Source organism: Anticarsia gemmatalis, chromosome 29, assembly GCF_050436995.1.
Source record: "Anticarsia gemmatalis isolate Benzon Research Colony breed Stoneville strain chromosome 29, ilAntGemm2 primary, whole genome shotgun sequence".
Lineage (NCBI taxonomy): Eukaryota > Metazoa > Arthropoda > Insecta > Lepidoptera > Erebidae > Anticarsia > Anticarsia gemmatalis.
In genome coordinates, this window is record NC_134773.1 from 3,630,587 (window position 1) to 3,656,363 (window position 25,777).

A 25,777-nucleotide genomic window follows, 5' to 3' on the forward strand; every position below is an offset into this window, starting at 1 on the left:
ATCTTATACATTTTAAAACGAGCGCGGCTTGAACCTTTTGAAAATGTTTTGCATTTTAGTATGCTTAACTTATTGGTGTTATCAGAAAGTATTGAGTAGAATTCAAATAAAAAAACTCAAGAGTATTAACCATTTATTAAACCAAATACTTAAATAACATCCTAACTCCATAAGCGTATAATCTATAAGTAATTTAAGAATTATACAATTTCTTTATGCTTATTCTTCATATGACTTCTCCAGCTACACTTTTGTACAAACGTGTGTCCACAATGCTCACATTTAAACCGTCTCACATCATCATGTATCTTCAAATGTTCCTTCAAAGATTTCGCTCTGGGAAAGGCCTTTGAACAAACACTACATTTAAAGTCCCTTGACCCTATATGTTTAACAATATGATCCTTCAACTCAGTGCTTTGGAAAAACCTCATATCGCATTCCGGGCATTTATGTCTTTTATCCATTAAATGGTCCCTTTTTATATGCAGTGTTAATCGTTTCCGATCTTTGAAAACCTTATCGCAAGCGTTGCATTTTGATGTAGGTACTATTAAGCCATGAGTGGCTATTAAATGTGCTTCTTTCCTTCTGTAGTCTTCAAATGATTCATTACAGTAGCCGCATTTGATCTGGATTCGTTTATTTGTATGCTTCAGTTTCTCGTGAGTACGTTTCTTCACCATAGTCCCAAAAATGGCGTCGCAATGATCGCATTTATAAGCCCCTGTACTGTGAGTAGCGATGTGACTTTTCATACTCTGCTCGTTAACAAAACCACTGTCACACAGCTCGCAGATATAATTTCTAAAATGTATATGCATATGTTCCATCAAAGTGCGAAATTTGACAAAATTCTTCATACAAATACAACACTCTAAAATCTCTTTATCAAACTTGAACGGAATCATATGATTTTTTATATCTGTAAACAAGTTTTTCTCATGAACGTCTTTCAAATGTTGCACTAAAGTTTCTATTGTATCAATATTTTGGTTGCAAATTTTACATTTTAAACCAGTGATGTCTAAACGGACGTCGAATTTGGACATTCTGTTTCTCATAAAGCAGCCATTGTGGACATCTGGATGTGATTCTAATGTGTGTGATTTTAATTCTGATGGGTCGTGATACTGTTCTTGACAGTAGCAGCAACTGTAACCGCGGTCGCCATGTCGCCGTATCGCTGTGGCATTAGACCATAGCAACACCTGTCTTATATTCCCTCGGTGTTTATCAACCTCTTTTAAAGTAGGTATTAGTTTGTAAGACGTCTTCGTTGCTTGTATTTTTGTTTTAACTGTATCTCCTTTTAACGTCCCTATAAATAAAAGAAAAGTCTTATGAAGGTTTTGTTTCTTTAAGGATAATGTTGGTTACTTGTTAAATGCGAGAGTTACGATGTTTGTTATTCAATGACGCGATAAACGAACGGGTAATGGAAAAATTTGGTATGTATAACCTGGATTAGAATACAAGATAGTTTTAATCTTAAATTAGCCATGCAGGTAGATGTTATGACGTAGGCATTCGTAAAGAAAGCCAATGGCTTAAGAATAGCGGTATTAAAGATATTAAATACAGTAGTAACAATAGTAAGTAGTACATTTAATCTTCCTATCATTTTAAAACCTACTAGGCCGAAAACTTCGAACCACACTCAACATTTTAAATATCGATAAAATATCGATGAACGATCAAAGAAGCAACTTCTTTTTACTTAATTTACACGCGTGGGAGCATGATTAACCTAGAGAAGTACCTTAGCATGGGTTGGTATAAAAAATACACTACACATTTAATATTTATTAATAATTTAAGTTAAAACAGTTAGTTTTTACTGGATAAAGTACAATAAATTACCGTAGGCTCAATTTCATTATGCTTAGACCTCAAATGGGACTTCCATGTGCCTTTAAGTATAAAAGTTCTCCCGCAATGCTCACACGCGAACCTCTCGTCACCATGAATCTTCATATGAGAATTTAAAGTCTTTTTCCTTCCAAAAGACTTAGCACATATCGTGCATTTAAAATCCTTCGTTTTAGTATGTTTCACCATATGATTCTTCAAATGACTGGTCGAAAAAAAACACATCTCACACTCCGTACACTTATGTGGCCTTTCAAGCAAATGATCTCTTTTGATGTGAATACTTAAAATCTTTCTGCTACTAAAGGTTTTATCACAAGCCTGGCATTTCGGTGTAGATGTTACAATGCCGTGTTTGGCTGCTAAATGGGCTTCCCTCTTTCTATAATCTTTGAAAGTGTCGCCACAGTAACTGCATCTATTCATTGCGTCAACGTGAGTATGAGCTGTTCTTTCATGCAAACGTTTTTTCACCTGAGTACTGTAGATTTTCGGACAGAAATCGCATTTAAATGCACCCGTTCGATGATTTTCTAAATGTTGGGCATAAGAATTGCGATTAACAAAACCGGCATCGCACACTTCGCATATAAAATTTCTATAATGTATATGCATGTGGCTAGCTAACACTCGGTATTTGTCAAAAGTGGTAGGACACATCACACATTTGAGCACGTCCCCTTCGAATTTGAAAGGAAATATGTGATTTTTAATATCCTCATATATGACTTTTCCGTGATCGTTCTTCAAATGTTTCATTAAATCTTCTAGAGTATTAATATTTGTTGAACAAAGCTTGCATTTTAGAGAGGTAATATCTAATTTCACGACATACTCGGACATGTTCATGTTTTTCATGAAATTCGCTTGGGAAACATCTTTGTGGGAATCTAAAGTATGTTTTTTTAAGTCTGCAGGTTTTGTATATTGTTCTGAACAGTAGGAACAAGTGTATCCCATCCCTCCGTATCGTCTAATAGGTGTTGCATTAGAATTGAGAAGTATTTCTTTGATATTAGCCCGGTGTTTGATTCGTTCTGTTCTCGATGCTATTTGGTTTTTAACACTTTCTACAGGTATTTCATCTTCATTGTCACTGTCTTTTGTGACGATTTTCTCTTCTTTTTTAACTTTCGTCGGACTACCTACAAAGAAAAGTTTGTGGTCATTTGGTGGGTAAAATTTTGAAAAAGATTTTTAAAAATAACTGTATCGTCGAATAGGGCGCCACTATTAACGTTTTCGTTTGAGCGAAATGTGAATACAATTTTGGTGTTAAGGGGTCAATACCTAAAATTTTATTAACTAAAGCGTTAAACTAAATTAACATTTCGATTGGTTAAATGTGTTTAAATAAAACTATACATAATTACAATATTATTTATTGAGATCATCATATCATATTGTACAAACAATTTATAAAAGAGTTTATATACATACTTACAATAAATTTATGTTAACTAAGTGTAAAGAGTAATACATAAATCATGTAATAACTTTATTACCTCTTAATAAACCAGTTTTTGAGCCTAACGTGATTATCGGACATTGATTGATTTGATAATTCAGATTATTATAAAGGTTTCAATAACCATACATCTACATATTATTTTCATTTTTGTTTTGTTTTTGACGAACTAATTAGAATGACTAAATACTTAAATTCAATAGTTTTATTCCAGATATAGACTTATGAAATACATACTGGATAATTGTGGTGGATTCAAGACTAAACCACTCCCTCAATCCGGGAAGCCCTTGCCCAACAGTAATACATCGTACTAATGTAAAAGTTTCATATGAAAAATTGTTCCTCAATCACGCCAAAACTAGACGGATTTCGGTATACAGATAGTTTATAACCTAGACCAAAATATAAGACTTTCTACTATGGACATCTTTTCCACGCAGACAAAGATAAGAAACCAAACTTTTAACTCAAGAAAGAAATCAGAATGTGAATGAGGCAAGGGAAGTTTGTAAGGATCGTACTTACTGGCGTTATTTTGTTTTCGCCTACCCCTGTCGGAAAAAGGCGTTTTTAATCTATGTATTTAATAAGTTTATAAAGATCGTACCAAGTGGCGCTTGATCTCTGCCTGCTATGAGAAAAAGGCGTTTTTATATACGTATTTAACTTAAGAAGCAATCAATCCATGTCTATTCCTCACATGGCTCCTCCAACTGCATTTCTGTACAAACGTGGCGTCACATTCTTCACATCGAAACCGTCTATCACCGTTATGAATCTTCATATGTTCTTTCAAAGTCTTTTTCCTCCCATAACTCTTTAAACAGACCTCACATTTGAACTTTTTCACTCCCGTATGTTTAACCATATGCATAGATAGATCATGAAGCCTAAAGAACTGCATATCGCATAACGAACAGCGATGCCGTCTGTCCATCAAGTGGTCTTTTTTAACATGTCTCCTTAAATTCTTTGCAGAAAGGAAGACTTCTTCACACGCGTTACATTTAAACACATTATTTTCTACTCCATGCACTTTTGATAAATGTTCTTCTCTTTTATAATATTCCCTGAAACCTTCATTGCAATGTGGACAGCGGTTTATAACATCTTTATGTGTATGAGCAGTGCGAATATGAGATTTTTGTTTCGGTACCGAATCGAAGATTTTCGGACAATATGTACAAGCGAAAGTTCCTTTCACATGCGTGTTAGCATGAGTTCTCAAACTACCCATGTTTATAAACCCAGCATCACACACATTACATATAAAATTCCTGTAATGTTTATGCATATGTTCTTGCAAACCTTTAAACTTATCGAAAATGTTTAAACAGAGGCAGCAAGTCAGTTTATCCGTATCAAATTTAAACGGCATAATGTGATTCTTGATGTCGGAATAAAACATTTTTTTATGTTCGTTACTCAAATGTGATATAACATCTTCTAGAGAATCGATTTTTGTGTCGCAAATTTTGCAAATTAGGTCGGTAATGTCCAGTCTGATTGAATATCTGTAGGTAGTGATTCTGTTAGCCGCAGAATCGTAGCATCCTTTGACATTTGTGTCACCTTTATGAGTGTCTAAAGTATGTCGTTTTAAATCAGCAGGTTTTGCAAACTGTTGGGTGCAGAAACAGCACATATAACCTATGATTGTATGTTTGTAAATTGCTGTAGCGTTTGTAAAATCTAAGATTTGCCTTAAATTGTGTTCGTGCTTTTCAAATTCCCGTTGAACCGTTCCTTTTTTTACGTTAGACTGCTTTGCGTCCGTATTTTCGATTTTATTGATTCCTGTTGTTTTGGTTTGTTGGTTACCTATAAAGAAATAAAAGTTCAGTGTTTTCGTGTGTTCGTGAGTTTATTTACGGTAAGCATATAAAATAGTCATCGGTTAAAACAATGCTCATAAAATAGGTACCCAAAGCAAGCTTCCTGTGAAATTTTCGTAGATTTTTCGGATTAGAAACCACTTTAATACAGTTTTTTTTTGCTATTTTCCATAGTCTATACTATAAAAGTTGAAGAGTTTGTTTATTTGAACGCGCTAATCTCAGGAACTACTGGTCTGAAAATCGCGCAAAAATCTTTTGTTAATGTTAAATGATGAATGAAACTTTGGAGGGTTTTAAAAGCAAACTCATTTTAATTTAGAATACTTGTATTTGAAATTATAATTCTCTTTCTATACAGACACTTATATAATTTACAATTCACATATTTTGAAATTAAATCTACATCATATATGTACGTATACATATTATTTTTATTTACATTTACAGACGAAATTTCCTAACAATTAAAATACAACAGTGTATTAATAAAATACATTTTAATATACAATACTCAGGTCATTACACTCACTAAGATCGAACTACGTCATAATTAAAAGAATCATAGTAATGTGACAATGTGTAGTGAGTGAGAGACTCCGATATAATGACATGACTTACCCCCGGTTCTGAGTACATTTAGCGGTAGTTTATCTATTCAATAGCGTTTTTTACATGAGTTTTAACGCTATTGAATAGATAAACTGCCGCTAAATGTACCTCAGAAACCGGGTGTCAAGTCGTTACAATCGTGCTCACTACGTCATAATCAAAATAATCATAATAATGTGACAATGTGTAGTGAGTGAGAGACACAGATATGATGACATGACTTAGCACGTTTGAAATGACACGAATATGAGTCTTAAAATAATTCTATACAAGTATTTACATTAAATACATTGGCCTATAGTTATTACATAAAATACAGTAGTCCTACTAATATTATAAATGCGAAAGTTTGTGAGTATGTATGAATGTTTGTTACACTTTGACGCAAAAACGACTAAATGGATTTTGTTGAAATGTGGAATACAAATAGTTTAAAACGTGTATTAACACATAGGATACTGTTTATCATAAAAATCTTTTAATTTTATAGGATCTTCTTCTTATCGTATGGTTAGTGGTCAACCTAGTGTCAAAGTTGTTCAAGCCACCCGAAGGCCTTTGACATGGCTTAACGACTGTTATCTTAATCGACAAAAACCGGGACCGACTTTTTACGAGCTCTCCGAAGCACGGAGACGCCCAGTTCAAATACCACTATGCGGTCACCCATCTATGGAATGACCGCGCCAACGATTAATATTAATATTATTCGATTCATATTCTAACTTGCATTAGATTAGATACTTCATTCAGAATATACATAGGCATTAAGCTATGCTATCACAATAAAAGATTCATTTCGATCTCTTTCGACACATCAAAGCATAAATAGAGATCTGATTCTATCGGATGACTATGGTTAGTAGTCATCTGGTGTCAAAACCTCGTACCAGACCAGTGTGGTGGACTTAAGGCCTGACCTCTCCCTCACTCCCTTGCCCAGAAGTGGGACAGGGTTTCAAGGTTTCGTACCCAAAGGGAAAAAATCCCTATTACTTAATACTAAGCCTCTGTTGTCCGTCCGTCTGTCACCAGGCTGTATCTCATAAACCGTGATAACTAGGAAGCTGAAATTTTCACAAATTATGCACTTCCATTGCCGCTATAGCAACAAATACTAATCCATACTAATATTATAAATGCGAAAGTAACTTTTAACTGTCTGTCTGTTACTCAATCACGCCTAAACTACTGAACCAATTTGCATGAAATTTGGTATGGAGACATTTTGGCACCCGATAAAGGACATAGGCTACTATTTACCCCAAGAAAATGAGGTATAATGGGAAAATTAAGACAGCGTACGAAGTCGCGTGTAAAAGCTAGTAATAAAATATATTAAGGGGGATCCCCCATACAAGTAACAAGTTCCTTCGTGCGTGAGTCCGACTCCTTAACACTATTATTTTAGATATTTTTTGAGAAGTATCTTACGAAGTACTCTCTCCATGTTTATTCTGCATATGAGCCCTCCAACTACATTTTTGTATGAACGCCTGTCCACAAACCTCGCACTTGAACCGCCGATCATTATTATGTATCCTTATATGTTCCACCAAAGTATGTTTCCGAGCGAAGAGCTTCGAGCATAAATCACATTCGAACTTTTTAACACCCGAATGCATCACCATATGGAGTTTCAACTGACTGTTAGTACAAAAGAATCTATCGCAATCCGGGCATTTGAAATCGCGTTGCATCAAATGATGTTTTTTCATATGAACACCTAAACTTTTCTTACATTTGAAAACTTTATCACACGCTCCACAATTTATACTTTTATTTATACCATGAACTGTACTTAAATGTCTATTTTTCTTATAATAATCATCGAACCTTTCTATACAGTACCCGCATTTGTACAACAATAACTTATCACGGTGTTTCGTCTTTTCATGGTACTGTCTTCTGGAGACCGTTTCGAAGACTTTTGAACAAGTATTGCATTTTAAATTACAGGTTTTGTGTATAAAAGAATGTGTGGCTAGAGTACTCTCGGTTACAAAACCTGCGTCACATATTTCGCATATATAATTTCTATAATGTACATGCATATGTACGAGAAGTGTTCTAAAATTATGATAACTGTTGCTGCAAATACAGCAGAATAATTTCTCGGTTTCAAATTTAAACGGCAATATTAAATTCTTAACATCAATATGAATAATTTTCTTATGATCATTATTTAGATGATTAAAACACTTTTCTAAACTATCAATATTTTTATTACAAATGTTACAAATTAAGCCAGTTATATCCAATTTGGCGGGTTGAAGTCTTTTATTTTTTGTTTTTTCGAAATATTTTTTTGTTTTTCCCTCGTTTGAGTGGGTTTCGAGTGTGTGTTGTTTTAAAATGGCTGGGTCTTTGTAATTTGTATTGCAATAATAGCAGTAGTAACCGGTGTCATCTTTTCTATCAATAAGTGTGGAGTTAGTATAAGAAAGTATTTGTAAAATGTTGTGTTCGTTTTGTTTTATTTCGTTTCTCCTTTTAACTTCTTCGGTGATCTTTGAACGAGGTTTTGTGGTCTCAATGGCCGTTTGGTTTTCCTCTTTGATGATTTGTTTACCTACAAATAAAATTACTTTGTTTTATTTCTGTATTTATAAGTAAGGGAGGTTTGTAAGGATCGTACTAAATGGCGTTCTCTGGTTTCTGCCTACGCGTAAAAGACAAAAGCGTGATTTTATGTACGTTTTGTATTTATATATAAAGTCGCTTCATGCGTCTGTAGTAGTACTTAATGGAAGTTTATAAGGATTGTACTAAATGGCGATCTCTGGTCTTTGCTTACCCCTATGGGGAAAAAGCGTGATTTAAAGTATGTGTTTTTGTATTTATTCATAAAATTAAGTCGCTGCGTCTGTCCCGATGTATGGATGTATCAGATGTACGTATGCTTAGATCTTAAAAACTACGCAAAGGATTTTGATGCAGTTATTTCTTAATAGATAGTCATTCAAGAAGGTTTATGTGTTAAAATAGCTAAGGTTTTTTGTAAAATAACTGTTCAAATCAGGCGAAGCCACTAGTATAATATAAGTTAAGTATTCAATCCCAAATTCGCATTTGACCACCGTAATGGACTAACCCCCGGTTGCTGAGGTACATTTAGCGGTAGTTTATCTATTCAATAGCGTTTAAACCCATATAAAAAACGCTATTGAATTGATAAACTACCGCTTAGTGTACTCAGATACTGGGCATAAGGCCTACATAGCGACTTACCCCCGGTTTTTGAGTACATTTAGCGGTAGTTTATCTATTAGCGGTAGTTTTTTTGACACTATTGAATAGCTAAACTACCGCCTAATGTATCTCAGAAACCGGGGGTTAGTCGTGCACGACAGATTGTTTTAAGTAATACGCATAAATTCTGCGCAAGAAAGCTTTATATTCAAGACCTAGGCATCCACATCGCCATGCTTATTCTTCATATGCCCTCTCCAACTACACTTTTGTACAAACGTCAGTCCGCAATGCTCACATTTGAAACGTCTATCATTATTATGTGTCCTCATATGAACAGTCAAAGAATATTTCTTCGCAAAATTCTTTAAACAAATATCGCATTTGTATTTTTTTAAACCCAAATGAGTATACACGTGAGCTTTTAACAAATCCTGAGTAAAGAATGACTTATCACACTGGTTGCAAGCGTGATTCCTTTCCATTAAATGGTCTCTTCTAGTATGTAGTGTCAGTGCCCATGTGGTCTTAAAAGATCGATCACAAGCATGACACTTAGCCTTATACGAGATACCATGAACTTTATTCAAATGGTCGTCTTTTTTCAAGCAATTATTGAACCTTTCGCTGCAATACCCGCACTTATGGGTACCTTTTTGAGAATGTGCTGATCTTATATGTTCCATGCGCCGGTTCATTGTGTTGAAGACTTTAGGGCAGACGTTGCATTTAAAATCACCATATGAATGACTTCTTGAATGACGAAACAGACAAATTTGGTTTACGAAACCTAGTTCACAAACTTCGCAAATATAATTTCGGTAGTGTGTATGCATGTGTTCATTCAAAGTTTTGAATTTGCTGAAAATACTCGAGCAAATACAACAACGCATAGACTCGTAATCAAATTTGAATGGTACTATCAAATTTTTGATATCCAAATGTATCATTTTGTTATGGTCGTTTAAATGTTTGAATAATATGTCCAAGGAATCTAGTTCTGTGTTACAAATATTACATTTTAAATCCGTAATATCGAGTTTAATCCATTCTTTTTTCTTGATATGTTGTTTTTTATCGCTAATTTTATCACTATGCTCATCTAAGCAGTGTTTTTTCAAATCGGCTGGCGTTTTACAGTGGTTATTGCAGAAAAGACAGAAGAAACCCAAATCAGTTTGCTTGTAAATCGGCGTCGCGTTCGTACTTTTGATTATTTGCACAAGATTATGATTATTCTTTCGCAATTCTTCAATTGTACCTTGTTTCTCTTCTTTGCGTTTCGCTTTCTCAGCGACGTATTTAGCTGTTTCCTCGTGTAATTCCTTCGTCTCAGTTTTAAGTCTCACTGCCAAGGTCCTCCGTTTGGCAGGTTTGTTAAATATATTTTTATCCAGGACTGTTAAGTCCGGTTTTTCTTCTTCACCTACAAAGAAAACGTCCGTTATTCTAATTGTTCGTGGTTTCAACGTAATTATAAATATAATCCTTAATGCTCTAGTTTTTGTTTAATGGAGTTTTTTTAAGTGTGGTTTTAGCATTGTCCTATTAAGTTAAAGTTCGGGCTATAAAAGAAATAAATTAAAAATTATTAATAAGCTTCGTGTATCAATGAAACATCATCGAAATTATTTTTAACCATTAAAGAAACAGCTAGTACCAAATACCTTCATTTATAGTGAAATCAAATAAAGCGAAGTTTTAGGTATTTCAAAAAATTTAATATATGTAGAGATCGCTTACAAGTAGCATTTTTAAATACCTATTCCTTTTGAGAGATTCTTTTGAAATAAAGCTTCCCGACATCAAGGCTATGTCAGCCGTTACGTGTAGATTCCTTTTGTTCCTTCTAATTCCCATAAAAAAACTAGATTTTATGTGAAGATAGCTATAATTGCCTATGACCCCGTCCGCGTGGGATACCGGTCAACGTTTTACTCACATAGTCCGTGGGATTTTCGTGAAACAAAGTATCTTATAACCTTTCTCGGGTTTTAACTTTTTTAACTTTCATTTAATTTTCATTCAATTTAAATTTGAACTTTTGGTCTAAAGTTTAAGCGGGAAGGCGTATCACCAAAGTTACTTTACAATTTATAATAGTATGGTTTAAATTCTATAGTACAATATCAGCATGTCTTATCCTAAAATGACTCTTCCACGCACATTTCTGAACAAACGCATGCCCACAATGTTCACATTTAAATCTTTTTACATCATTATGTATCTTCATATGTTCCGCTAAAGTCTTTCTTCTGCCATAAGACTTGCAACACACGGTACATTTAAACGCTTTGACACCAGTGTGTTTGACCATATGCTGTTGCAACTGAGTGCTTGTGAAGAACTTCATATCGCACTGAACACATTTGTGATTTCGTTCCATTAAATGGTCTTTTCTCGTATGTATAGATAACGCTCCTTTTCTCTTAAACGTTTTGTCGCAAGCTCTGCACTTGTATTTTTCTATACAAATTCCATGCACAGCAGCCAAATGGTCCTCCTTTTTGAAATTCGTCGGAAATCTCTCATTACAGTAACTGCACACGCTAGTCATTGACATCAAAATGTGCACGGCTTTTTCGTGATATTTCTTTTTCAGTACCGTGTCGTACGTTTTGTGACAAAAACTGCATTTAAAAGTCCCCAGTTTGTGTGTAGCTAAATGTCGGATAAGACTACCTTTTATCAGAAAACCCAAGTCGCACACATCGCAGATATAATTTCTGTAATGTGTGTTCATGTGTTCTTGAAGCATTTTGAATCGTTCGAAGACGCTAGGACATTTACAACATTTCATCGCATCCGTATCAAATTTGAACGGCATAATTTGATTCCGAATATCAGTATATATCGGCCTTTTGTGCTCTATTAAATGTTGAAGCAGATCTTCTAACGAATCTATATTTTCAGAACATAATTTACATTTCAAATCGGTTATATCTAAACGAACGAAGTATTCAGCTTTTCTGCTTCTCATGTAAAAAGAGGCTGGGTTATATTGATGTGTGTGTTCTGTATGACAATGGGTTTTTAAGTCTGCAGGGTTTGGGTACTCCAAAGGGCAGTAACAGCAAATGTACCCTACATTCCCTCTACGAAATAAAGGGCTTGCATTCGAACATTGGAGTACTTCCTTAACATTGCTAACTAATTTCCGCAATTCTTCCCTCTGTTGTAACATGTTGGCTTTATATGCGCTAGCAGTTTTCGCTTTACGTTTATTCCCTTTACCTATAAAGAAAACAATTGGTTATTTTTCTTGATGTTTTGATAGTTACCAAACCCACGCTTTATCGAGTATTTACTTAATCGAAGTAAGACATTGATTAACACCTTACGTAGGTAATAAATTAAACCCATTAATGTCCCACTGCTGGGCAAGGGTCTCCTCCCGTAATGAGGGAGGGGTTAAGCCTTTAGTCCACCACGCAGGCCAAGTGCGGGTTAGGGACTTTGCAGATGTATGAAAGTGAATGATGCAACACTACTTTGGAGGGATCGTCGCAAGCGTTTTATTATCTCTGCCACCAGGGAAAAAAGAGGCGTTTTTTATGTACCTATGCATGCATACAGACTGCAGAAGTATATCTAATATATTAAATTCTCGCGTCACAGTTTTCGTTGCCATACTCCTTCGAAACGGCTTGACCGATTGTCATGAAATTTTGTGAGCATATTAAGATAAGAAGGTCTGAAAATCCGCCAACATCTATTTTTCATAACCCTAAGTGACACTATTTTTTTTTATTTATTTGGCAAAACGTTTGCCAGGTCAGCTAGTAAAATAATAAATTACAGTCCATTTTCAAGCAATTAACGATCAGACCCGGTTGAATATACTTTATATTTATACGGGAGAAAAAAAAACAAACATTTCGAGAAAAAAATAAAAATATATTCTTCATATAAACTATGTAAACTACAACCAACGTATATTTTAAACAATTTTTCTTAAGCATAACATAGAATAATTAATACACCAGTTCGCCGTGTCGATTCCTCATATGTCCTTTCCAGCTGCATTTCTGTACAAACGCCTGGCCACAATGTTCGCATTTAAAACGTCTATCATCATTATGAATCCTCATATGTTCTGTCAAAGTCTTTTTCCTTCCATAAGACTTCAAACAAATGTCGCATTTAAACTCTCTGACTCCCGTATGTTTCACCATGTGTAATTTCAACTCATTCGATCCGAAAAATTTCATTTCGCATAAAGTACAAGTGAAACGCCTCTCCATCAAATGGTCTCGCTTGGTATGAATTGTTAAAGAACTCTTATTATCAAAAGTCTTATCACAAGCATGACATTTAATCATTTTTCGCACAACACCATGCATTTTGGCCAAATGTTCATCTTTTTTCTTATAATTCGTGAATTTAATGTGACAGTACCCGCATTTGCTTAGTAAATTCGCATGGACGTGAACTGATTTTTCGTGGCTTTTCTTTTTGCGAAGCGTGTCGAATACTTTAGAGCATATGTCGCATTTAAATATCCCTTTCTTATGACCTTCTGTGTGTGAGGATAGTATGTGCCTATTAATAAAACCGGCATCGCAGACATCGCAAATAAAGTTTCTGCAGTGCATATTCATGTGTTGCTGCAGATTTTTGAACTTGTTGAATACATTTTGACAAAACATGCAAATTAATGCGTCGTCGTTTTCAAATTTGAAAGGCATTATGTGGCTTTTTATATCTGTATGTATCGGTTTATTGTGAGATTCGATTAAATGTTCGACAAACGAATCGAGGGTAGCAAATTCTGTCGAACAAATTTTGCAGATCAGATTCGTGATGTCAAGTTTCACGAGGTACGAAAACATCATTTTGCCAGCCATGAATTTGCATTTAATTTTGTCATCGTGGTCGTGGATAGTATGTCTTTTTAAGTCAGCTGGGTCTGGGAACTCCTCAGCGCAAAAGCTGCACGCATACCCAATGCCTCCCCTACATCTAATAGGGGTCGCGTTAGAAGATTGAAGTATTATTCGTATGTTACTCCGGTGTTTTTCCAATTCATATATCCTGGGTTTGGTAGCGCGGTGAACTCGTAAAGTGCGTGTTTCTATTTTTTCACTAGCCGTTTTGGCGGCTTTACGTTGAACACCTACAAAGAAAAGTAAATTGTTATACATCTTCATGACTTTTTTTTCTATTTAAAGTTCGCTTTTTTATTACAGTTTCGAGTTTTCTTCATAAAGAAAGAAAAATTCTTTAAGAAATATCCAGGTTTTTATTATTTTAAATTCCTAATCAGGTCAGAGTAAGTACGTTTTTTATTTATATTTGGCGTATACATTAGGCGAGCCAGTTCAAAAAACATCAGCCATATCTCTTTACAGTATATTTTTGAGAACGAATAATTTTTTGAGTCTTTATAGCAATACGACTAGCGTTACATAGAAAAATCTTCTGGGCACGTCAGCGCCGCCATGCAGTTGCCCTTGAAATATCGTGAGTTAAATAGCAGCTTTTCTCATAAAGCTCTGCACTTTCCGTGCTAGTGGTAAATTCAGTAATTTAACGACTATCATAAGTGTCACCATTTTTCCATAAGTTTAAGAATGATTAAATTTCTATTATCGACATTAGTGTCTTAAAGTTAGCCTAAACGTGTTCTAAGACAGTCTTCAAAAAATCCCAAGTTCTGCTTAAAAGGGGGTATTTGTAAAGTGTTTTTTAAATAAAAAGCAGTATAGTTATCATAAATATAATAATTTAAATTCTAGATTACATAATCACGAATACATATGTATCACAAGAATTAGAACCGAATTACATAAATTTAAAACCTAAGCAAATATTTCACATTTATAATACTTTTGGTGTAATAATAGCTACCCTGCTGTGATGATGTAGTTATTTGTTCATACAAATTGTAATGTTTAACGTTTCATATAACATAGAATATCATCGTTCAACTTATATCACCACGTAAGTCATTAAGCCCCTTTACACACACACACTCTATCGCGCATGAAACAACCATCGCGCGTGTAAGGAGAAAGGAAAGAGCACGCGCCGCGCTCATCTGTCAAGTCCGCGAAGAAAATCGCTCTCGAAGAGCGCGCTGCTTTCCCGCGCGTAATCCTGTACGCTCCTAAGAACGTGCGATACAGTGTGTATGTGTGTAAAGGTGGTTAGAAGAGACCAGTTTTTATTTTGTCTTTCGATTCTCCAGCCAATGACATCAAAATGTCAAAACTGCCAAAAAATTACTTAAGTGATGATAGAACTTAAAGGACGATATGGAATCCTAAACTTTGGCTTATTTATCTAATTGGCAGTGATAAATAGCTGGTTATAAAATGTGATGTCATTTTGATCTTAAAGGTACAAAGTCCCTAACCCACACTTGGTGGTCGTTAAGCGCCCTGGCTCCACAGGGAAGGATCATATCTGACGGAAGATGCGTCGGGCGTAACTTCATTTGTATGGGCTTCGCACCGACGCATCATCGGTTGAGTGTGAACGGTCGAGTGTTTTTCTATACATTTGTCTGTTCTGGCGTTGCGCGATCGATAACACGCGACGTATGTTCCTTCAGATATGAACCTTCCCTTACTCTTAAGAAGAGGACATTTGTACCCCATAGAATCTTTTACCATTAATTTAATAGCTGAGTAATTCAAGCTTTTAACCTTCCTCGCTAATGTTCCACGTCTCGAACCCTTGCATGTCTGAGAATTGTTTAGACGCGGGAGCGGCTTACCTCGCGGTTACAGTTTAATATGCAGCCAACTGAAATATTCTGGCGAATAAGTGCGTACAATCATAGGTGGTGGCATATTATATTGTTAAAACGGTTAGGCGCGCGGCTAGCCGTTCCTGTGGGTAACCGTTAGTGCGTATGGAGACTAACACCTTCCTCATTCGCAAAGGACATTCGTACCCATCAGCTTATAATACTTCTAACAATCTCCAATTAACGCCAATCTTTTCAAATACACAACCATTTCATAACTACTAAGTTACTTAGGCATACTATTAGGTATCATCATATTTTTAGAAATCCCGTGATTCTTTTTCATATGTTTCCTTTTACTATTCTGCGTAGCGTACGCCTTGCCACAGACCTCACATTTGAACTTCCTTTCATTAGTATGTGTTGCCATATAGTGACCTAGCATATGTCTTTTGATAAAGAATCCCATACTACACACGGAGCACTCATAAGGCCGTTCTTTTAAATGCACACTTCGCATATGCAACATCAAATTCGACTTTAAATTGAATTTCTTCTCACACAAATCGCATTTGATTCCTTCCGCATTATGTACCTGCATCATATGTCTTGTTTTCTGGTAATAATTCTTAAATCTCGCTTTGCATATTTGACAGACGCTATCGCCGGCAATTCCTTTATGTTCCGTATTCACATGAGCCTTTTTCTTTGATTCAGCTGCGAACACTTGCCCACAATGCCTACAAGGGTAGCTAGATTTCTTCTTGCCGTGGGTCGTTTCGTGTCGATTCAAGCGAAAAGAATTCACGAATCCTGCACCGCAAATAGTGCAAATAAAATTTCTATAATGTATATTCATGTGTTGCATCAAAAGCTTCATATTATGAAACACTTCGTTGCACAAACAGCAATTTATTTGCTGTTCATTCGTCAGTTTGAAAGGTTGGAAATAATCCGTGACTCCTAAATAATACTTTTTGTCGTGGATTGTAACTAAATGTTCGGTCAAATTTTGTAGAGAATCCATTGGTTGGTCGCAGAGTGTACATTTTAAATCTACAATATCTAGGAATGCAACAAAGCTTGCCATTCCGGACCCTGCTTTATAAGACGGCTTTTCTTTCGCGTGATCATTGTGCGTATGAGCTCTTAATATGTCCGGGTTAGGAAATGTTTTAAAGCAATAAGCGCATATATATCCAGCATCATTTCGATCTTTGAATGGAGTAACATTGGAACATTTGAGTAAAGTAGTGAGATTATGCCACTGTTTCTTCATTTCAGGCAGATGTTTCTCACGGTAAACTAATTTATTTAATGTTTCATCCTCGTTTTCTTCCTTTACAGCGCGTTTGCGATGTATTTTTGTTGCTCCGCTATCGCCTATAAAAGAAAAATTAATTTTCACAGCCCATTTTGGTTCTTCTTAGTTATAAACTATCGAGGCACTAAGCTTTGTATTGCGGCACACATAGGTAGCTTTCGTAGGTCGAGTAAAATGGCGGATAAAAATCCATTTCGTATGAGTAAAAAACATTAGTGTTATAAAAACATTGTTATTAATAATAAGTCATTTAAGTTAAAAAAATAATAATTATATTTTCAAAATCAGTATTACATTTTAGTGTGGTTAAGACAGAGCGTAAAATATATTTATAGGAACATTAAACATTTGATGAAAAAGACATTAAACAGATCATTTGTCAAAACGTTTGTTGTTTATATTTCGTAACAGTAGTCAAAAAATCCATATTGCAGCGTATAGGCTTCAGTTAAATATACTATCTGTGACGCAATTCACCTTCATCCATTCTTCTTGCATATCTACCTCTATTTTACCCTTCCTGGCAATGGCTTAATTATACCCCAAATGAAAATTAAGCGTAAATGTGTTTTAGAGATAAGAGACACATTTCATAGACGTAAAAACATAAATGTGGGTCAAGCATCAATCAAATTTAAAGATTTAAGGTCGGTTTTTATTCTCTGTCAACCTCCTTGAAAGTAAGGCGTGAATGTTTGTATAATATTTCAATACTATATCATTCTTCTTATCTTCTTATCGTATGGTTAGTGGTCAACCTAGTGTCAAAGTTGTTCAAGCCGCCCGAAGGCCTTTGACATGGCTCAACGACTGTTATCATAGTTGATAACAGCCGGGACCGTCTTTTAACGTGCCCTCCGAAGCACGGAGACGCCCAGTTCAAATACCACTAAGCGGTCACCCATCTATGGAGTGACCGCGCCAAGGGCTGCTTAACCCACAGATCGTTTACCGACCGGTGAGCGGAACTGGCTATGGGCGCCTATACTATATTATAAAAATAGTCGAGAATTAGTAACGTAACATCTCGAGAATACATAGAGATATTAAGATATTTCAGTAGCGGTTAGTTTCACAATTGATCTCCATAGATGGCGTTATAATCAAGACGTCAAACACGGCCATCAATACAGGAAAGCAAATAAAAAGTCACACAATCAAATATAATAATAGTTTATTTGAAAACTCACCTCTATCTCGTACATAGCAAAACTTAATTACATTTATATACATTGTGACTTCACGAAGGCATTGGTAACGGTCGTATTTCAAATTGTTACGACAAAAGGCATACTAGAATTCTGTCTATCTGTCTTTTAGGCTGTCACAGACTAAATTGCTGATTCGGTTCTGTTGTTTAGCTAAGAGATTATTAAAGATTTGGTAAAACATTTTTACATGCACAAACGCCTGAACTGTACAGGCTGGCCTAGTGTGACACCATTAAATATTAACATTATTGTAACTGTATTACTGTAAATAAATGATTTTTATTATTTACTGGGCAAGGGTCTCCTCGTTACCCTTGCCCAGCAGTAGGACAGAAATGGGTTAAAAAAATATAGACTAATTAATTTTATAAAAATCTGCTGCGGCTAAAAGAGGGTATGAGACTTTGTACTCACTGGGCCATCTAGTATCTCTATAATATTATAAAATTAATTAGGGTAGATAATTCACTTTTTTCTTATTGCGCAAATCACATATTAGTCTACGCAAATCAATGATTAGTTTACGCAAAAATACACAATTTGAAATACGACCGTAATTAAAATGACTGATATGTAATTAAAACAAAACTAATATTATATCCTCCATAAATACAAAGAACTTGGAAATGGCAAAATAATATATTTTTATATAATTCTTTGTGTAAAATTAATAATAATATTCTAGTAATATGAAGTTTACAAAACAAATCGCCGAATCTTTTCATGTAATGACAATATTCAGTCGGTAGTTTTTTTTTATATGAAGAGAAATAAGAGGCTGACTTTTTACCTCTAAAGTAAAGACGCCGACGTCAAGACGTCCACATATTAGGTCGAGGAAAAAGTCTTTTCGCATTATAGTATGTATGAACTTGTAATAAAATCTTTTCTCTACACAAAAAAGCTCGATATTTGGTTACCTCACGAGCTCACTGAAAGAAACCTAATGAACCGTGTACTCATTTGTGATTCATACAAGTTCATACATACTATAATACGAAATGACTTTTTCCCCGACCTAATAGGTCGGCGGGCCAGAGATTTTAGTTTTAACTTCGTTAGTAAATTGTATGTGTCTTTTGGTCATAATTAATACAGTTAAAGTTTGAAATAACTTAAAACAAGTTTTTGTAATTGTAATGCTTCTGAATGATTGCATATAAGTCAATTGGTGCGAGCTAATACTGCCCTGATATTTCAATTGCACTGCACATTCAATTAGGTCAATCGGATTGGCTTGTACAAATTGATTTGCGCAATTTCGTTTCGCTCACAGCCAATTACTGCGCAAATTGAATTTAGTAAACGTCTTCACTCAACGAAATAGGGTTTAAAATCACCGAATGAAAAAAATACTCTGATTGGAATTAATATGAAAAGTCTATAATCATATTGCACTCGTAAAAGTAAGGGGAAATATTAAAGTCCAACAACTTAGTAGAGAGGCTCGTTTACAAGGTGACTCAACATAAGGCCCCTTTTAAATCGGTATATTCCTAGTTGTCCCCTTTAACACTGTCCCCCGGGGTGACAACCGGGAATACAAATGGGAAGAAAGTTGAGAAAATTCCCAATTCTCACCCCGGGGTGATAGCGTAGAGGGGACAACTGGGAATAAACCGATTTAAAAGGGGCCTCATGTTAGCAAGAAACTCACGTCCACTCTTTTCAATCACCACAAGATTTACAATGTGGTTGATACAATAATTGATCAAGCGAGAAGGTGCTAACAATCAGCGATGTAGTATCACTACATAGTATAAAGCAAAGTCGCTTCCCGCGTCTGTCTCTATGTCTGTATGTATTCTTAGATCTTGAAAACTACGCAACAAATTTTGATTAGGACAACAAATTTTAATAGAAAGAGTGATTCAAGAGGAAGGTTCACATGTGAAAATAGTAATGGTTTTTTTTGTTAAATAACTGCTTAAAGTGGGTAAAGCCGGAGCGGGCAGCTTTGTTATATTCTTGATGCAAATTCGAACTTTCTACTAAGTTGTTAGACTAAGTGTTTATTTATAAATGTCAGTTAATGGCAGTCTATAGACATGTTAGAAGCTCTTTCTAATTGTGTTCATGCTTTTTTGTTTCTTTACTGTTTAGTTTCGAAGGCAGTGTCCTGAATAAACTTGGTTTATATCAGCCGGTGCCAATATCACATCTTCAGATAGGAATTTTAGCTTAGTAGTTTAGTTACTAAAGAACTCCTGTAGGACAATTTTATTGTCGTAATATTGTCATTTATAATTTAGTCTACCCCGAGGCCCAAACTAGTTGACTGTCGACAATATTGTTCCTACTAATATAATCACTGACACCAAGTCGCCGTCATTTGTCGGTGGATCGGCGACTTAAACTATCTGTTATTTCTAGATTCATGTTCTATCTATCCCTATCTCAAAGATATGATATAGACACCGGCCGCTAGTCTAACACAATCTTGTAATCTGACAAAAATTAATCCTTCGGTTTTTCATACCTTATAAATAGTCCCATTTCAACAATCTCACTTATCAATAAAGTCCCTAACAGCACTTCACTTTCACAGCAAAAAAAAACAGCCAATTCTGTCTTTTTAGTTCAAAACACTATACATAAGGTTGGTCTTTAAGTTTCTCGGCTTGCGCTTTTCTTTTACTCTCCGCAGCAATTTGTTTTAACGTCATCTCCCTATTATCTATTAAGTGTTTCACATCATCAAACTCTTTAAATATATCCAGATCGTCTTGATGTAATCGCACGTGGCTCTTCAAACTACATTTCTGCATAAACGTCTTTTTGCAAATCTCGCACTGATATCTCTTATCGTCTTCATGGACTTTCATATGTTCCTTCAAAGTTCGCGCTCTGGAAAAGGTTTTGCCGCAAATATCGCAAGAACAGACCTCCCCTCCCGTATGTCTGGACAAATGATCGGCCAAACCTCTTTTCGAAAAGAATTTTGCATTACATTTGTCGCATAGGAAACTCTTTTGCTGCAAATGGTGGTGTTTTATATGTCTATTTAGTTCAAATTTCTTTTTGTAAGTCTTATTGCAAGCGTTGCACGGATATATAACAGGTGCTTGATTATGCTCTTTCACTAAATGTTCACTTCTATCGTAGTAACTAACGAAAATTTGTGGACAATGAGGACATTTGTTTCGAAGCCAACCTCCCGTATGTACTCCCTTTTCGTGATTCCGTTTCTTGGTTAAAGACGTATAAGTTTTCTCGCAAAAATCACACGGAAATATTCCCTGTGCGTGTGTCTTTCCGTGCTTTCTCAATGCTGCTATAGTTATGTATCCAGCCCCGCATTTCTTACAGCAGTAATTCCTATAATGGCTGCTCATATGATGGTACAAGTTCTTAAACGAAATATGTACAACGGAGCACACGACACAGGTGAAATTATGTCCATTCTCCAATCGAAAAGGTAGTATAATGTCTTTAATATGCTTATATATAGTCTTATTATGTATAGAAATGAGATGTTCTTTCAAATCGTTAAGATCTCTCATTTCTAGGTTGCAGACAGTGCATCTGAGGTCCGTGATATCGACTTTGATAGGGTTATAACTTAGTTTGTAGTCTATAATGGAGTTGATTTTGTCTTTTTCAGATTGTTGGGCGGTGTGGTCCCTTAGATCTTGGATATTTGGGAAGTGTTTAGCGCAGTAGAGGCAGGAGAAGCCCCTGATCGTTTTATCTCTGAAAGGGCTAGCATTGGAGTATTGTAGTATAGCTGTTAGATTTACCCGGTGCTCAACGCGTTCAGGGGTGGCGCTATCGTCAGATTTCTTTTTCCTTTTCCTTGCATTTGGCGCGTCCTCATCGGTCCCTACAACAAACGAGCACATCTCATTATCCTTCCTCGATTTCTTCTTACTTTACTTCTTGTTCTTCGCTCTCACTTCACACATACGTTCGGTTTTTTGGTTTTAATAGGTTCGAAAGGATACAAATAAAACAACGGTATAACAAAGCTTTTTATTTTCTTTTTTTTATTACACACATTCGCAAAATTGCAACAAATATACAGAAACAAATGCAAATCATAGTCTTAGCAGTCATACATAAAATAAAAAGGGTGATGGCGCTAACGTACTACTTCTTTTTACGACTTTTTCTTCTCCGTGAAAGAACAACTTACTGGCTAAGCAAATAATGAATCTATAAGTAACCATTGTGGCGGATCGAGTTTTCGGCTATAGCTTTCGTTTTTTGAGGGATAAATAGGCGCTTCGGGCAGTGAATAGAAATATTAATAATATTACTCGAGGCATTGTGAAAATGTTTTTATAAGGGCTTGAGTCTCAATAACTCGCCACCTACACATAACCTACTTGTGGTTAAAGTGTTAAAAATTAAAGAAATAAAAGATTCTATGATAAGATGATTTTGATGCTTCTATAAATGAAACGAATACTTACTGACAACTCCAATATCCTTGTTGAACAACTTGAGAATCTTGGACAAATACATTCGTTCTTCGTTCACTCGAAATAATATAAGATCTTCTTTAATTGAAGCAGCACCAGTCACTTGGTTAAATATTTCTTTTCTTCACAATATCACTTTCTGAAGTGCACAAACCGGGAAAGAACGGGACTTCATAACGAGCATTTTTCACATCGTTTTTCTACTACCAGGCGAAAAAATCGTAGTAAGCTTTCTAATTTAACGCGATATATAACGTATAATGTAACACAAAACGGCTTATGAGAAGTCGATATTATGTCAATTAATTCGTTTGAAAACCATAAAGTATAATACATATTTTGGTAAAGGGTTTGGTAAGGGGGGTTAGGGGAAAGTTACGAGATTTTTTAAGAAAAATTGTCAATAGACATTTCTAGAATCTAGAATCATAGTATTATCGTATCCGTAATAAGTTTAATAACTAATTATCTAAATAACTAAACGTTCGTACTTTTTAATAGGCATAGCTACGGTTATTCCAGCTTCTATTTCGCTGAAAATCAGCGTTGTCAAGCGTTTGCAGCAATGCAAGTGCCACAGCATTACCAAAACGATCACCATTGTTTTTGTGCGGCTGCGAAGTGAATCTACACATACTTCTTGTTTTTCTATATGTTTTTTGTTGTTGTATGTTGTAAGTACAAAAATAGAAATATTTTTCTTTCTTTCTTTATTTTACCCAGCAAATATAGTTTTGTAGGTACAAGAAATAGGCGAAAATCATCTGTACCGGTCCGCATTTCCTCATTTTCAAAAACAGTTCCATATTAAACTGAATACAGTCAACTTTGAATCATTTGGGTAACATTGACAGTGGGAATTTGAACTAGTTTCGATTATTTTTTTATATGAAACCAAGACAATCGATAAACGTTTGCAAAACTAAAATGATTTTTTATCAATTGTGTTGGTTTCATATAAAAAAATAATCGAAACTAAGTAGTTCAAATTCCCACGTTCAATGTTACCCAAATGATTCAAAGTTACCCAAGTTGACTGTAACATTAACCGCAACGTTATTTATTTACTTCCTACAGTTTAAGTAAGTATTTTTGCTTAAGTTATAGAACGTATATTAGAGTAATGGTTTGGTCTATCACCAGGTAAAGATAGAATATAAATCTTCGGCAAAAGTTTAATATTTTCAACAAAGCATAAAATGCAGTGTTGGTATTTAAAGGTTAAATGTGTCATGGGCTTACAGACGACAGGTTGTTACTTAAACCAGATTTTAATCGTTTTGGGTACAGTATTTCTTAGAGAAGAATTTTGGTAAAAATTTACCGCAATCTCCTTAAAAGCAATTTTAGAGTTCTTTTGCTGTGAGTGTAAGAGGTTACGTGTAAGATAGTGGAAAATTTGTCCTATTATAATATTCTCGTTGATATGTTAGAGCCTTTTGGTAGCTTGGCTAAAGGCAAGTGGGGGTTCAAATCAAATTGTCTTGCCCAATTTGGTGCTGAGCAAACTAAATCTGTAGTAGTAATAAAAACATCGATAGTCTACTCAAAAATTCGTCCCCTGTGGTCAAAAATGCAGCCAGTATTCCCCAAATTGTACCCAGAAGATTCCAAAATGTACTCAGTACACCCCAAAATGTCCCTAGGGTGTTAAAAGTCCTGTCGTCTGGGTTGCCCGTTCAAAAAAGTCATAGATTTCAAAAGGCACGCAGCCTTTTATATTAAAATTTAGTTTAGTTCAAAATCCAGTCTTCAGATAATTTTCAATTCAGTTATAGACAACATCTTCAAGAATAAGTATCAAAATTATATAAAAGAATACGGGAATTAAAGCATTTTACACACTGTCTGACTTTTCGGAGCAGGTTGCACTCGCCGTGGTCGCAGGCTGACTGAAACGCCAGACTTTCTATGGTAAAATGCATGTTCGCGTTAATTCCCGTATTCTATTATATAATACGCAACGCAAAAGTTTCAAAATTCAATTCAAATTCATGGGTTTAAGAATAAGGTTTATAGGTCATTATATCATAAAATTACATGCGACATTGAACCAAATTGCAAAGTTATTAGCGTTTAAATTCCTTTGACAATATTAGGATTTTTTTTCTTATCCAAGTTTAGGTTACATTTTTCATATACCTGAGAGGTGTTACCTAACACTTACCTTTTTTATTATAATATATTTATTTACGCTAAGACGACCGCAGCGCAGTGGTTATTACTTAGAAATCTTGATTTTGTTTGGTCTGGGAATCGAACCCTGGTCTACTGGATACACACACTGGTTGTTTGTTTGTCGTATGGTTAGTGGTCAACCTAGTGTCAAAGTTGTTCAAGCCCGAAGGTCTTTGACATGGCTTAACGACTGTTATCTTAGTAGACAACAAACGGGACCGACTTTTAACGTGCCCTCCGAAACTCACTAGTATACAACAGCGAAGCATACGACTTTCCTTAGTAAAAGATCAGGTATTCGAATCCGGAAAACATTGTACTACTGTTATATTATTTTTGATTAGTTTGATACTATAATTATATTCTTGATACTATAATTATATTCACGTAAATAATCTTCTTGCATATAAATATTCTTTATAAATAATGATATATTTAACTAAATAAAAGAAACCTCATCAGGCAAAAATCTTGGATAGGTACGCATATAATTTTGCAATATCGTTACTTAAAAACTACAAGACACATAATAATAGTAAACAGTATTAGAAAAGCTGTTTCTTTCTTTACAAACATAGTACGAAACTAAGTCCTTTTAGTCGCGTCTGTGTGTATGCTATAATCTCAAAAACTACTTAACAGTTTCTCATGCTATTTTCAGCAATAGACAGACTGATTGATGACGAATATTTCGGGTAGCTTTAGTAGGATATTACGATTGTAAGATAAACAAGAAATATAGCGGGTCGTTATAAACCACTAGACTATATTTTCCAAAAGGAAAATAATTATGTACTTTGTAGTCAACATCTCTACAAGTTGTATTCCAAAAATCTATAATCACAAATAAAATGTCTGTTCGTCTGTCCGTTACCTTTTCACTAATAAGTCACTTAACTAAAGTTTATGCTATTCCTCATAGATACAGTAGTAAAAAAAACATTCGACATTTTTTTACACAACA

At 35.0% G+C, this 25,777-nt stretch overlaps 2 protein-coding genes across 14 annotated transcripts in view; both read right to left on the minus strand.

Moving 5' to 3' along the window:
• Positions 1 to 25,777, minus strand: part of LOC142985169 (zinc finger protein 711-like) — a 59,738-nt gene that overhangs the window by 27,090 nt on the left and 6,871 nt on the right. The window contains exons 5-6 of one of the 13 annotated variants that reach the window (XM_076133169.1): positions 1,864 to 3,017; positions 1,184 to 1,321 (exon numbers count right to left, since the gene is read on the minus strand). The exons of 5 other annotated variants lie outside the window; for them this stretch is intronic. In XM_076133169.1, the coding sequence (XP_075989284.1) occupies positions 1,313 to 1,321; positions 1,864 to 3,017 (1,163 nt within the window). In that variant the 3' untranslated portion in view covers positions 1,184 to 1,312. Of the gene's footprint in view, positions 1 to 120; positions 1,322 to 1,863; positions 3,018 to 3,347; positions 5,165 to 5,238; positions 8,363 to 10,243; positions 10,409 to 12,856; positions 14,099 to 14,680; positions 17,060 to 17,949; positions 22,035 to 25,777 lie in introns of those variants that run through there. 7 more of the 13 variants (XM_076133166.1, XM_076133176.1, XM_076133170.1 and 4 more) reach the window with 7 other exon arrangements.
• LOC142985244 (uncharacterized) lies at positions 10,444 to 12,620 on the minus strand. The gene has a single exon (XM_076133285.1). The coding sequence runs from the start codon at positions 12,164 to 12,166 to the stop codon at positions 11,099 to 11,101; it is 1,068 nt and encodes a 355-aa protein (XP_075989400.1). The 5' UTR covers positions 12,167 to 12,620; the 3' UTR covers positions 10,444 to 11,098.

Bases quoted from the DNA above. Each gene is read 5' to 3' on its own strand.
- LOC142985244 (XM_076133285.1), bottom strand. From the start codon at position 12,166: ATGTTACAACAGAGGGAAGAATTGCGGAAATTAGTTAGCAATGTTAAG.